Below are 15,642 nucleotides of genomic sequence, written 5' to 3'. Positions count from 1 at the left end.
GATTACTGAGGTTATTAAAGCTTCTACTGTCTGTTCTTTAAAATAAGTCAGTTGAACAGGAGGTCTCTAAGACCTCTTCAGGGACTAAAATTTTCTAAAATCATAATGTCAGCATGCTCTAGAGCAGAGGTGGGGAACACCTGGCCAGCGGGCTGTATATGGCCCGAGAAATCATTTGGTCTGGCCCTGCCAAGGCAACCGCAGGCGGGACTCGAAATTAAATAAATCTAGGAGCTTTTTTTCATAGCAACATAAGTTTATGTTAAGTGAATTATATGAAGGGAATGATGTTATAAATATCCAAATGACCCTTGGCAGAAAAAGGGTTCCCTACCCTGCTGTAGAGTATGAAGCCATGCTTTATCCCTCTCATCAGCTTCTATAGGTGACTGGCCTGAGAAAGCCATTTTGGGTAACAAAGAACACAGGCTTTGCTTGGACATACCTGGGCCAAGTCACAGCTCTTCCACTCATGAGACACATCAAGTTACTCAACCTTTCTGTTTTTCCCAACTATAAAACAAGAGCAACAGTACCAAACCCTCAGAGCTCTTGGAGAATTAACTAATTAAATCTGGCCAGGTCTGGCAAGTACCAAGTGTATGCACTCAAGTAAGTAGCAGCTGCTAGTAGCATTTACTAGCTAGGTTAGTTCACTCAATAGCTGATGTTAGCTCAGAAAAACAAAAAACAAAACAAAACAAAGAAAACCCCAAACCAAAAAACATACAATTCATTAATTGATAGGATAAAATTTTTGGAGAACCCTTTAAAATTTTTGGAGAACTGATGAGCTTTTCATTATAAACAAATTCAATCACCTGTGGGTTATCAACATTATTGGTTAGTTGTAAGAAAATTCAGAATTGTCATAGTCATCTACTTAACTTGTCTTAAATGACACAAATTAGTCTTGTTTTTTTCTGAGAAGGCAGAGAAGAGGCCTTTCAAGCCAAAATATGCTTAGCGAAGGTATGAAACTATTGTTTTTAAGCAGAGGTAAACCATACTTTATGACGCTGCTGTCTTTTCCCAGTATTGAACAGGAAGAAGGAGATGAAGAGAAGGGCGAAGAGGATCAGTGGCGTTAGGAGAGATTGGTGAATAACTAATAAGTGGTATCTACCAAGTCAGCCTTCTCCGAAGCCCATGCTCTTTGTGGGCCAGTACTGGGCCTATTTATTTACAGACTGACATCATTTTGGGGGGGGGGGGGGGTGAAACTCTACCATGACTTTTTAGATCATATTCAAATAAGAGCATAAAAACATATTTACAAGCTTGACAAATTTTGGCTTATCTTCTATATAAGGTGATATATACAACTATTTAATTCCACTAATATAAAAAATGAGCCATTTTATTTTTTCACAGTGATCCCCTTAAAAAAAAATACTTATGCAATACATACACCGACACAAATTGAAACAAGATTTTTAAACTGCTCTGAAATGTACTGTTAGGTTTATCACTGCTAAAGCCATGTTTGTGACTGCTCAACATAACTGCTCTTAATATGTTTTCCATAAAACGTCAGTTTGATTCTATTGTAAAAAGCTGAAAGACCACATTCCTAACCTTGACTAGTGCATATTACTGCCTATAAAGGGGAATTGAAAGATTGTACATAAATCACCACACTTTGTATTATTACCACTGCTAGAAAAACCATTTTTCTGATAGTGTGTCACTGAGCCAGGTGCCTTGCATATATTATTTCACTTAATCCATTTGTAATTCAATTAGGAGAGTATAGTGGTTAAGAACATCAATTATAGCACCCGATGCCCTGGGTTGAAATTGTGGCTCCTTTTAAATCACTTACTATATATGTGATCTTGGGCAGGTTTACTAACCTCTCTAAGTCTCCATTTTTCATCTTAAAAAATTTTTTTCCTTTTATTTATTTATTGATTTTAGAGAGAGAAGAAAAGAGAGGAAAGGAGGGAGGGAAAAAGGGAGAGAGAGAGAGAGAGAGAGAAAGAGAGAGAGAGAGAGAGAGAGAGAGAGAGAAGAGAGAAGAGAGAAGAGAGAGAGAGAGAGAGCCAATGATTCATTGTTCCACTTATTTATGCATTCATTGGTTGATTCTTGTATGTGCCCTGATGGCATATGGGGATGCAACCTCGGCATATGGGGATGATGTTCTAACCAACTGAGCTACCTATCCAGGGCTCTGTTTCTCATCTTAAAGTGATAACTGTAGTAACTACCTTACAGAGTTGTGTTAAGGAACTAAACATACATACTGTTTAGCATATAATTACTCATAAATTTTAACTATTGCTGTTTTAAAAAAAAGTGTGATTATCATATTCCTACTTTAAAGATGAAGTACCTAAGGATTAAAGAAACTAAAAAACTTATCCTGGCTCTTCTCTCAGATCTGCTGGATTCCAAAGCCCATGGCACCTTCTACCTACTATGCAGATCCCTGTTTAATTAATGGTATCTTTATTGTTCTTATATTGATAACCATGTGGGTATGGATGGTAAAAACTTTACAGGTAGGTAAAATAACTATATAAAAGATCATTTTCTTTATTAAAACAATGCCCTTGCTTGCTGCTCTGGGTCAATGTCTGTGAGAGTTGCTCCTGTGAGTTGGTTGGGATGAGAAGGAAAAATGAGATTATTGTCCCTCATTCTTTTGACAAAGACATTTCTTTGGAGCAGGTTAGATATCCTTCATTTTTATTTATCCTTGTTGTCTTTCTTTTATGGATATATAAGAGATTTCTTAGACCATATGTAATCCAATTACAGGTCTACTTTCATTAATGCATATGGCTTGAGATGTATTAACTCATATGACTTGTGGGGGAATTAAGTGAAGTTGAAAAAGAAGTCAATGTTTAAGTTAATATCTCAATTTCTATTCGTTGTCAATGGCATCTCCATGGGCTGTACTAGCTTTTATACTTTACTATCTGCATAAAGAGCTAAAATAAAAAAATATGCCCAGAAAGCAGAATAAATATTATAACCATAGCTGACTCACCCTATCATGCTTAAGTTAGCTCATACAGTCCAATGAGTGGCAAACTCTATATTTCTACCTTTTTGTGATTGATTCAGAATGATAACACTCACCACCACTATTACCTTAATGTCCCATTTACTGAGCACTTATGTGCCAGATACAGCACTAAGCACATCTCAGATGATATTTCATTTAATCCTAACAAAAGCAACTTGCCTAATTTCACACAGCTAAAAAGTCAAAATTTCAACTCAGGTTTAACTCTAGAGACAATACTGTTTATTACTTTTAAAGACCATAAAATAGCTGACTTTATAATTTCTTATATTTGGCACTTATCTGATCCATACCCATCAAAACTCACACAAGGATTTGTAGGCTTCTGTTAGGTGAAATCTATGCAACTCGTAACTGAGACTTTGCCTCCAATCAAGGCCTTCTGAGGGGCTTTTCCTTTCTAAAGCCAGCAGATGTTGAGGAAAGGCACAGACTACTGCTACAAACCTAACCTGGTGGGCTATACTCAAATTCCATTGAAACAACTCCACTGACGTTTTAAAGTTAAGATGGTGATGAAAGCAACAGTATCCTATTTGATTTGCTGAGGGCTCAGGTGCCAAGTTACTAGGTATATGATGGTAAGTGACTAATTGCTGCCAGGCAAGATCTCTACTAGTAAATATTCGGAAAGGTGAGGTATATCTGCATGTACCTGGTACATAACCTGGCTCTTGATGGTTGTGTGACTGTGACTTGGGCAAGTCACTCTCTCAGCTTCTCATTGGTAAATGTTTGATAGCAATGCCTGCTGAACCTGTCACAGATGTGTTAGGAGAATAAAATAGGTATGTGGAAGTGCCAGGTACTACATAAAATAAGATAATGATAAAATGATTTTTAAAATGGAAAGAAAAGTTGAATTTCTGTGCTTTGTTAATTTGCCAATGTTCAATTATTATCAGAATGTCTATTCTATTTCTGTATATTTTACTAGTGCCCCGGTGCACAGATTCATGCACATTGAAAGGAAATTAATTAGAAGGTGGCCGGTGGGGTGGGACTGGGTGAGATGGGCCCTGGAGCCAACCTCCTGGGGTCCTTTCCTGGCCGGCCAGCCGCACCTGGGGTGGTGCCGTAGCTTTGAAGGGCGTCTGCGGAGTGATGCCCTTTGAGGTCCCTCTGGCAGGTGGGGTCCCTCAGCTTGGCCTGCGAGGATCAGGCCGAAAACGGCTCTCTGACATCCCCCGAGGGGTCCCGGATTGCGAGATGGCGGTTCTATGGTGATGTACCCCAAAATGAGGCTCCCTCCTCTCTAGTTCCGGGGTGCGTCACTCGAGAACCACCACTGCCAAGTCACTGCAACTTGGCAGCTCCTGCATTGAGCATTTGCCCCCTCCTGGTAATTGTGCATCATAGCTACTGGTCAGATGGTCGGACAGCTGCTTAGCCTTTTATATCCTACATAATAAAAGGGTAACATGTAAATTACCATCACTCTGCTACGCCCACAATTGGGCCAGTGGGAGGTGCAGGGGGCAGGACTCGGGGTGGCCGGGGTGGCCGATTGGGCTGGCAGGACGCTGAGCTCGTGTCGCCAGCGGCAGCACGAGCTCAGCATCTGCACCATGGCTGTGCTGCGGCACAGAAGGGGCCTCTGGGGCAGCGAGCCCACGTCCTGCTGCGGACCATCAAAAGCGGGGAGCGAAAGTGGGGGAGCTGGCTGTCTGTCCGCTCCGGCACCAGGCCTTTCAAAAGCCTCCGCCGCACCGGAGGCTTCTGAAAGGCCTGGTGCACCAGCGGACAGACAGCCAGCTCCCCCGCAATCGAAAGCGGGGAGCTGTGTGTCCGCTCCAGCACCAGCAGACCCCCTGCCATCAAAAGCAGGGAGCAGGCTGCTAGCAGTGTCCGCGGAGCGTGCTAGGCTTTGCGGGGCAGTGGATATGGCCTGGATGGCAGGTTAGGCCTAGGGGACCCTACACGTGCATGATTTAATCATGTACTGGGCCTCTAGTATATAAATAATAGCCAAGGGTTATTTATTAGAGAAAGAATAAAGTTAGGCAGAAAAATGTGAGAGTTCCCACTTCATGTTAGCTAAACTAATTTTCCTAGGTAAGTTTGAAATTTAAAATATTGCAAAAGTATTAGTAATAGATCTGCTGTAGGTCAAATACATCATATTTTATTATGTGGAAAAAATCACTATGTATTATTTTGTAGTCAACCTCAAGAAGGATTGCTTCCAGAAGTCAGGGAAACGATCTCTGACGATCTGCATGTATGGTACCATAAATACTTGAATACTTTTTAAGAAAGTTAAAATTTTTTTTTTTTTCAAATCAACCAACTACTGTAATCCAAACAACCATGGGCTGAAAAGCAAAGCCATTAAAGGTCACATTCTGAGCCCAAAGAATCGAGGTCCTACTTTCTACAAAACTGTAGGCAGTATATCAGTTTCTTTGGCTGTACTCTATGAAAGCCTGATTTACTTATATCATAAAATATTTGGAATTATTTTCTGCCCACCATCCAGGCTTGATACTAAGATAGCCTTGATACTAAGAAACATGTCCTAATCTTATTAAAGCAGAAAACAGAAGGATAATAGATATTACAGAAAGTAGTGGGCAGCCATAACCTTAAATACTTGTGAAAATGGCTCATGAGAAAGAAAATCAGTGAGTAAGAAAGGACTCCTCGGGCCTTGCTATCCTCTTAAAACAGCATCATAGTTTCTCATGCTTTTAGAAAAATGAATGTTGGGTGTTTATTGTTGTTGTTGTGTTGTTTTTTTTGGTATCTAATATTTGGGTACAAAATAGTATGTAGTAGACTTGACAATTACAAAAATATTATTCACAATTTAAGATTACAGATTTTTCTTAAAAACTGCCAGAGAATAGTACAGTTAATAGAGTTTATACTCTGTAATTAGAGTCCTTTTAGGCTATGAATTTTTAACACTTTCCAGTGCAGAGGGAGCTTGATTACAAGTTTATGGGTTTTAAAAATTAAACATAAATTTTGTAACACCATTACAAACATATTTCCAGTTAAGTTATGGGTGATTTGCATCCAAATTACAGATAAAATGGCTGGCTTTGTTTACCTGTATTTTTCAATAGCACTTTGTTCAGACAGAGCTGAAAATGAGAAACAGCTTACTTTTTCATGCTTGTGTTTCTCCTTTTCTTTTTCTCTCTTCTCTCTCTCTCTTTTCTCTTTTTCCCTTTCCTTCTCTTTCTTCTCCTTTTCCTTCTCTTTTTCTTTCTCTTTCTTTTTCTTCTTCTCCTTTTTGTCCCTTTTTCTTTCTTTCTCCTTAGGCTTCTCTTTTTCTTCAAACAATTTTTCAGGAAGCATGGGTGACAAAGAGGGCAGCATGGCTGGGATCCTCACCGCCCCAGTGGGGCTGAACAAGGGCAGAGCCATGTCCTTGGGCGGCAGTACCAGGGGGGCTGGTGCCACTTTCACTTTCTCCTCACGACCTTTATCTTTAACTTTGTCTTTGTCTCGCTTATCTTTATCTTTTTTGCCCTTTTCTCTATCTTTCTTCTTATCTTTATGCTTCTCTTTCTCCTTTCTCACAAGTCCATCTTTCAATCTTACTTTGGAATCAACCTCTTCAAATTCTCTTATTTTAAACTTATAGGGATCTGACTCTTCATCTTTCAGGAATTCCTTCCATGGATACTTGGCTTCCTTATTGGCCTCCTTTTCTTTCTCTTTAACTTTATCCTTCTCTTTATTCTTGTCCTTGCTTTTGTCTCTTTCCCGTTCCCTATCTCTCTGCTTCTCTTTCTTTTTCATTTTCGTCCTCAGTTCCTTTTTCAACTTCTTTTTGATGTCCACTGAGGAAGGCAGTTTGGTTTTCTCCTCATACAGCTTGTGCAGAGGTTCGGGTGTGGGAGGAGAGACTGAAGGAGAGGAGAGGTAAGAAAAGCTGGGGGGCACATTGGAAGCTGTTCCCATTTTTGCTTTCCGTACAACCTCATCGATGGAGGCGTCCATTGTCCAGGAATTATCAGAACTTGACGTTCCACCTGAAAGAGGCAGAGGAGTGGATCCTAACTTAGTGAAATTGTTCAAGGAAGTGGAAGCTTTTGGAGTTGTACATTCCGAACTTGAAATTCGCTTAGGGCTGGTAAAAATGTCTCCTTCTGATTCTGATCCAGAAGAAAATTCAAAAGGATCTGGCTCTCGTTCAGCACAAGCTCGTGCAATCACAGCATCAATAGAGTCATCAATCGTTTTGTCGATCACAACAGCTTTTCTTGGCAGATTCTCATTGGTCAGCTTCCCAACCTCAGGGGGTGTTTGTGTTTGTTTTACCTGAAGGGTCTCTTTACTAATTTTTTCACTTATTGTAGCTGAAGGAGTCCTATTTGGTGTTTCAGGTCTGATTGGTGCTTGGGGAATATTAGTTATAACCTTGGGACTCTTGGGGCTTTTGGGGCTCTTAGAACGTCCAGGAGACTTCTTTTCTTTGGATACAGTTTTTGGTGACCGAATAGGACTTCCGACCATTGCTGGTGACTGAGTCATTTTAGGTGATTTAGTCTTCTGTCCTGGAGAACTAGTTTTAGTCTTTGTTTTGGGTGTAAATGACTTTGTTTCTAAGGGTTTTGTGGTTGGCATTTGTGATTTTGCAACTGGAGCTAACATCGGTGGCTCTGGCGATGGAGGTGCGAGGTCTGTGCTGTCCTGTACATGGACTGGAGAAAGCATCGGTGGGATCTTTTGGGTATTGATTGAGCTGAGTGGTTCTCGAGCTTCCAGTAACACTACATCCAGGGTGTCTCCTTTAGTGCTTATTAGTCGTGGTCGCTTCATGGCAGGCATTTCTTCAGCTTCAGGGCTATCTAACGGTCTCTTACCCAAGAAATTCTCATCATTAATAATTTCCTCCTCCTCAAGTTCATCGTCTTCTTCCAAGGGAACTTGCATGGCTTCTGCTGATGTCCCCCCATCTGTGGGCACCTGCTCTTCTTCTTCTTCTGGTAAAGGAAAAGAAAAAAAAGTGTTATTGGAATATTAAAAAAAAAACACACAAACAAACCTGTAACAAATAAAAGTAATGATTTCTAGGCAAAAATAAACATGATTTGAAGAAAAATTTTTGACTGTTTAGAGAGTAAAGCGATTACGTTTTCAAGGATCTTCCAAACTTCCATGCCGTCATTCTTTGAAGAGTGGAAATCAGTGATAGCAGATATAAACAGTTGTTTTCCTTTCAAGTGGTTTGGCCCTACTTTCGGAATCTGGAGTTTGCTAAGTATTTCCTGTTTGTCATCTGCTCCCTTTTATTAATTCTTTTCCTAACCTGAGTAAATGCTGTTTCTCACTTTTCCTCTTCCTCTTGTATACACATACACACAAACGTACATATACACATGCACACAAAAACAAACATGTATAAACACTTCTAAAAATCCAGATACTGGATATTATATGACTACTATCCTCATAAATGATAAAAACGCATACATTTTTTAGAACTTTTATAACAAAGTTTAATTCTTGGATTTTGGAAATGCAATCCTTCAACTTGGACAGAATTCATATACATTTATGTCTTCTAGTTTGCTTGCTTAATGCTAGCCACCTTGAGAGGCAGGGTGGTACAGTGAAATACATATTGGCTGTGGTATCAGAAAAATGGTGTATCAGCTGGTGGTCTGACACTACAGAGCAACAGGCCTTAGGCAATCTCTTAACCTCTTTGAGCCTGTTTCCTGACCTTTCAAAAGGGGCTAATGTTACTTGCCCTGACTACTTGACTGGGCTGCTGTAAGATCGGATTATTTCTTTCTATACCTGTTAACTAAGCATATACCATGCATAATACACAATTATAAAGGCTGAAAGAGCTACTGGAATAAGTAAAAAATAAATCATAACCTAAGAGAGCTTGTAGTTTAGCAGGGAGACACAGTGTATGTGTACAGCACATAGGAAGTGAGTAGTACCATAAGACAATGAAGTGCTACAGTAGTTCAAAGGAGAAATGTCAAAGGTCTGGGGAAGACTCAACTAATTAATTAAGCAGCATTTCGGATTTCTGGCTATTGGGAATGATGAAGTACAGAACAGATGACAAAGAGATGGAAACAAACATAGGAAGTGTGTGGGAATAATTTGTCTGGAAAGTAGGGTACAAGATGGAGAATAATAGAAAGTAAGTTTACTGAGGTTGTATCTAGATCCCAGAAGTTTTGAATTCTGGGAAAATGAACATAATCTTTATCCTACTGGTAGTTTGGACTTAATGAAGATTAAGGGAGAAAAATAACCAGGGTACCTGTTCGCAAAATTATTTTGGCAGGAACATATATGATGGATGGGAAGTAACAGATAGTAATGGAAAAGTGACAAGTTAGGGATTACTGAAATGATGTAGGTAAGCGACAATAAGGGTATGATCCTACCTTATAATAGAGAAACATGCAAATTGACCGAACCTCCGCTATGCCCATGATTGGGCCAGCGAGAGGCTGGGGGGCAGGACTCCGGGTGGCCTATCCGGCCGTTGAGAAAATCAAGATGGCGGCGCCCAATCCTCTTAGTTCCGGGGGTCCCCGGGGCGATCGCCAACCTGGGGGTGTGTGGCCGGGCCCAGCCAGCCGCTCCCGGGGTCCCCGGGGAGATCGCCAACCTGGGGGGGTGTGGCCGGGCCCAGCCAGCCGCTCCCCGGGGAGATCGCCAACCTGGGGGGGCGTGGCCGGGCCCAGCCAGCCGCTCCCAGGGGTCCCTGGGGAGATCGGCACCCCGGGGAGGTGAGGTGGGACTCGCCCAGCCACTCCCAGGGTCCCTGGGAACATTGCAGTTGCTGAGACCCAGACCAGGCCTCTGGCCACAGATTCATAGCTTTGCGGAGATCTAGGGCAGGGATCTGCCTCATCTGCAGAGAGACAGAGGTTCTGCAGTGCCCCCAAGATGTGGGTGGGCCCAGCCAGGGATCAAGGGGCATGGAAGGACTCCTGGCAGAGGGGCAAGGACCCTCACCCCTGAGGCGGGGGTTGAGGGGTGGTGCCACCTCAGTGGAGAGGTGCTGCACTTTTGGGTACTGGACTGACTGATGTGATTTAGAGAAGCTCCCAGTGCTAATGGGCCTCACTCAGGCGGCCTTCACACTTCAGAGGCAGTGACTACTGCTCCTGCCTTGACCCAAAAGCGAGCTCAGGAGACCCTGCCCCATAGCAGAGCATGCCTAGGCAGTGAGTGGGAAGCCTTCCACCTGCTTCGGAGAAGGGGGGGCAGTAAAGAATGGGGGGAGAGGAAAGAATGTGGAGCATCCGCAATGAAGAGGTGCTTGAGAAAGAGGCTCGGAAGCCTGACTGGAAGGTTTGTTCTGTTTGCTGGGCCGCTGCCCCTTAGGAAGTGCAAAGAGCATGGCTCTGAGGGCTTCCTGTGTGCTGAGTCAAGTTCCACAGCCAACTGGAATTGGCCTCAGTTTCCTGGTCTGTAAAATGGATGAAGCGTGTCCCAGTGCCTTCACTGAGCTTTGATGGCCAATTGAGATACTATATAAAGAAAATGAGGGAAGAAGTGAGAAAGAAAAGGAAGGACAAGAAACACAAAAGAAAGACTGAAAGGAACCTGTAAACCCATTGTCACTTAAATAGGGAACATAGTCAATAGTGTTGTAATGATGGTATGATGCCAGGTGGGTACTAGAAATATCGGGGAACACTTTGTAAAGCATATGATTGTCTAACCACTATTCTGTAACTAATATAAAACCTGAAACCAATACAAAATAATGTTGAATGTAAAGAAATGAAAATTGGAGTGAAATTTTTATAAATTTCAAAGTTTAAATAAAAGCTGTAAAGGAAGGAAGGGGAGAATAAAAAGTATTTTTCATTTTGCCACTTCATTAAAAAGACAGTTGTCTTTATATGGTGCTTTTATACTTTTCTAAGTCATTATCTCATTTTAATTTCCGGGCAACTTAAAGACAAGATAAGTATTCCCTCCACTATTCAAAGAAAGGAAATCTTGGTGTCTGGTCCTAATGATTCAATCGTCAAGCCCTTATTGTAAAGCAGGGTTAGTAAAATTTTCTGTGCAGGGTCATATCTATACTAATAAAAGCCTTGGGGGTGATCAGGCCAACAGGGGAGGGTATTTGGGGGCAATCAGGCCCGCAGAGGAGCAGTTAGGGGGCGATCAGGCCAGCAAGGAAGCAGTTAGGGGGCAATCAGGCAGGTAGGTGAGCGATTAGGAGCCAGGGGTCCCGGATTGTGAGAGGGATGTCCAACTGCAGGTTTAGGCCCGATTCCTGTGGAATCGGGCCTAATCCTGCAGTTGGACATCCCCCGAGGGGTCCCATATTAGAGAGGGTGCAAGCTGGGCTGAGGGACACCCTCCCCAGTGCACGAATTTCGTGCATCGGGCCTCTAGTATAAAATAGTGGTAATGAATAGGAAGCAGTAGAGGCAGATGATATTTTGAATATGAAATAAATAGAATCTGATAAATGATTAGGTGTAAGAGTGTAGGAAGAATTCAAACACAGTTTCAAGGTTTGAGCCCTGGTGAGTGAGAAATGCAGTCCTTAATAGAAACAGGGAAGTAAGAAGGAGGAAGGTTTCAATAGGCTGCATAGCAGACCTTCAGAATATGTTAGAGTGCATCTTGTTCTTCTCACTCTGGAGGCTAATCTGGATCAAGATCTCCCTGGTCGATGCCCTGGGAGAGCAAAAGGAAACTGCTCTAATAGAAGCAGTCCCTTGAAAGGGAACTCCTGGAACTACTAGTAAGACAGTGCTAGATCTACCAGATGGAATATCTGTTTTATAGGTAGGACAACTTGAAAATCTGAGTTTTCTACACAGCGTATTATTTTACTAGTGTAAGATTCCTTCAAATTGAAACTGGCAAGATGACCACCAGATGGGCATTAGAACTGAAGAAGGTATGTAGGCGGGGCTAGGAAAAACTGTACCCCTTTCCTGCAAATACTTCAGAAAACAGATTTGGTTCACTTGGAATTTGGAGTTAACATACTTCAGAAAAAAGAATGGTGGTTGTTCTCATTTAAGTGAAAAAAGAAAGTTGAAACAAAAACATAAAGCTTGATTCAAAGTGGGTCTCTATCAGCCAGGAGTTGTTATTCTGTTTCTGTTATTTTTATTGTTTATTTTCATTTTTTGTTTATTTCAAGTCCCTGCTGCTAACTTATATGCATCTATAAGGTTTACATGGTTAGAAGAATATAAATGAATTATGAAGCTAAACTATTACAAGTGATAATTTTAGGAATACTTAACATACAAATGTTTCTTATTTTGATTAGTTTAATTTACAATTACTTTTATGTTTAAAGATTTTATAAGAAAGCTTCAATTGTAGCATCAAAATTCATCAGAATGAAAAAAATAATTGTGCTGGAAGAGAAAGCCTTAAACTTTAATAAGAAAAGGAAAGGTGTGGAGATATTTACAACTAATTTCTGAATTAGAAATTATCTGATACATACCAGACAGTATAAGCAATGTACATGGAAGGCATACAGCATAACAATGAATGAATACCTGTGATGTTGCCACCTAACTTTGTAAACAGAACAGAAGCAATATCATTGGAACTCTTTTGGTTTCTGATTCATCCTTTGCTCTCTCCACTCTCACCCACAAATAACTACTGACCTGATTTTTATACTCATCATTCCCTTGTTCCTTTACATATTTGTATCCAGTTTGCTTCTTTTTGAACTCTTTATAAGTGGTATCATACTACAATGTTCTTTAGCTTTTTTTCACCCAACATATGTTTCTAAGATTCACCCATGTTGATGCAAGTAGCTGTAGTTATTCATTTTCACCGTTGTAAAATTGTACTATCCTTACTAACTCATTCTCTTGGTAAGAAAGTTTTCCACTCAAGTGAATATATTTTAATTTTTAAAATACCACAAAATTCCAACAAACGAATACAACTCTGCTCAAAAACAGACTTAATTGGTGATTATACAAATGCCTTTCTGGCTTTTCATTACATGAATAATTTTAATTCTATGTTCTAAGTTTGGAATAAGATAAATATATTATGGCTATTGAATGATTTATTCTTTATGGTCACCCAAACCCCAACTTGAAGGTTAGTTTCATTTTGATAACTGTTTACTCTTCTTTTTAACTAGGATAGTAAAGCATTCTTTGTGTGAATATGAATTATAATAAGCACCATTTACAATAATCTGTAAAATATCCTAAAAGTGTTTTAACATTCTCCTATACTCATTCATGAAAAGAGTTTTACTATAAAATAGCACAAAATTTGGTTAACAGAAGTTTAATATTACAAGATATTTGATCTTGATACATTATTACATAAAGGTGGCTTGGTTGGTTGGTGTGCCAGGGTTGTAGTTTAATCCCCAGTCAGGGAACATATAAGAATCAACCAATGAATGCATAAATAAGTGGAAAAACAAACCGATATCTCTCTCTCAAATCAGTAAAGAAAAAAAAAAGGAAAGAAAATATGAGTTGGTGGTCAATGGGAAAAACAGTAACAACAACAACAACAACAACAACAAAAACCCAAAGGGGACATCTGTAATACTTTCAATAATACAGACAAATTTTTAAAAATTACTAAAAAAAGAAAATATGAGTCATAAGCTCTTTCTAATTTAACACAAATATAGATATCAGAATAAAAGCTGTATTTCAAAGTTAGAAATGTGACCTTCTTATATGAGTATTTTAAATGTGTTTATTTCCATAGAACTAACTCATTTTCTACTATTTCAATATTTCGAAACTTGAAGGAAAAGACTCCTCTGTATTTATGCCATAAACAAATATTGGGGGAAAAACAAGTTCAAGGAAAACTATTAGCTGTGAGATTTTAAACAAGTGTCTCAAATTCTTAGTGCTATACTTCATTGATCTAGATGATGAGCACATTAGCATCATTTAACCTTGAAAGTTCAGTGAAAACTGATTATTAGAGTTCAACAATATTTTAAATACAATATTTAAAGTATTCAAACTATTAAATAACTAGAGGCCCAGTGCACGAAATTCGTGCACTGGGGGAGTGGGTGGGTGTCCCTCAGCCCAGCCTGCACCCTCTCCAATCTGGGACCCCAACCAGGGATCGTGCCTAAACCGGCAGTTAGACATCCCTCTCATAATCTGGGACTGCTGGCTCTTAACCGCTTGCCTGCCTGCCTGCTTGATTGCCCCTAACCACTTCTGCCTGCCAGCCTGATCACCCACTAACCACTCCCCTGCCAACCTGATTGACATCTAGCTGCTCCCCTGCCAGCCTGATTGCTCCCTAATGCCCTCCCCTGCCAGCCTGATCACTCCTAACTGCCCTCCCCTGCTGTCCTGGTCGCCCCCAACTGCCCTCCCCTGCAGGCCTGGTCCCCCCCAACTGCCCTCCCTCCCCTGCAGGCCCAGTTGCCCCCAACTGCCCTCCCCTGCCGGCCATCTTGTGACCACATGGGGGCGGCCACCTTGTGCAATGGCGTGACAGTCAATTTGTATATTACCTCTTTATTATATAGGATATTGGTAAATAATAGAGATATACATTGTAAAATAAACATAACCTTGAAATCCTTTTTTGAGAAGATTAAAAAACAAAACAAACAAAAATACCATCTCCTAACGCAAATCTCTTGCAAACCAAATAAAAGAGCTCAAGTCCAGAATTAGCATCTGCAGGTGGAGAGGATATTACCTTAGCCATCTGCCCTAATATATCTCCCTGCGATGAGCAGTCTGGAGTTGCTTGGAGACTTTGCAGGATAACAGACATTGTGTAGTAAGGAAAGCTGGATAAGGGTTAATGCTCATGCTGCTAAAGGTATAGTAAGGAATTATTTATAAAAAGTGTTTCCTTTTCTGCTTGTGTTAAAATTTAGCCAAAGTCAACCATGATAAGACTATTGACATTCTATTTGCTCTAAGTGATTATTAGCATTGTCATTCACCCACCCAAAAAATACCATAAATTATTATATAACTTCTTTACTTCTAGGAGGAAAAAGAAGACTCCACCACCACCAACAAAAACATACTAAGAACCTTAAAGCAGTGTAGGAACCCCTACTGTAAAAAAAAAAAAAAAAGTTAACTTCCTGCTTCCTGGTAGAGGTTCATGTCTACTATCAACAAACTTATTTGTCATATAAATTAACTAAAATATGACTGTTATAATTCAATCAAAGGAAAATGCTGCTGCATTAAGAAGTAACTTCATTCTTTTTTTAAAGAAGTAACTTCATTTTGCCAAATGATTTGCATATATAGTACACTTTCTCATTTGTCAAATAGGGGAAACTATGTGCAATAACACAAATGACTCGGCACAAATTTAGCAGCACAGTTGAAGAGATTTGAAACAGGTATTTCATTGGTAGAATAAGTTATGAAAGAGGGGGAAGACAGAGATGATTTCTAAAGTAAACAATCCATGATTCCAAATCAATATTTGATTATAAAATTATTTGTTAACTTTTTAATTTCACATAATTTCAAGCATATAGAAAAAGGTGTCGGAATACAAGAACTCATGAACACCCTACACCAAGGTTCACCAAATTAACATTTTCATTTAGTGTGTGACTGCAGAATAATTCTTTTTAAATTACATATAAGAAATAAAATGGATCCATATTAATGTACATCTTTTAA

The 15,642-nt window shown here is 40.1% G+C and overlaps 1 protein-coding gene across 1 annotated transcript in view; it reads right to left on the bottom strand.

Annotated features, from left to right (window-relative positions):
- The window catches only part of TAF3 (TATA-box binding protein associated factor 3), a 199,710-nt gene that overhangs the window by 37,976 nt on the left and 146,092 nt on the right, over nt 1-15,642 (bottom strand). Inside the window, exon 3 of the mRNA XM_008155374.3 lies at nt 6,152-7,980. Coding sequence (XP_008153596.2) covers nt 6,152-7,980 — 1,829 coding nt within the window. The remainder of the gene's footprint in view (nt 1-6,151; nt 7,981-15,642) is intronic.

This window comes from Eptesicus fuscus, chromosome 2 (genome assembly GCF_027574615.1).
Source record: "Eptesicus fuscus isolate TK198812 chromosome 2, DD_ASM_mEF_20220401, whole genome shotgun sequence".
Taxonomy (NCBI): domain Eukaryota; kingdom Metazoa; phylum Chordata; class Mammalia; order Chiroptera; family Vespertilionidae; genus Eptesicus; species Eptesicus fuscus.
This window is presented reverse-complemented; position numbering and strand designations above follow the sequence as displayed.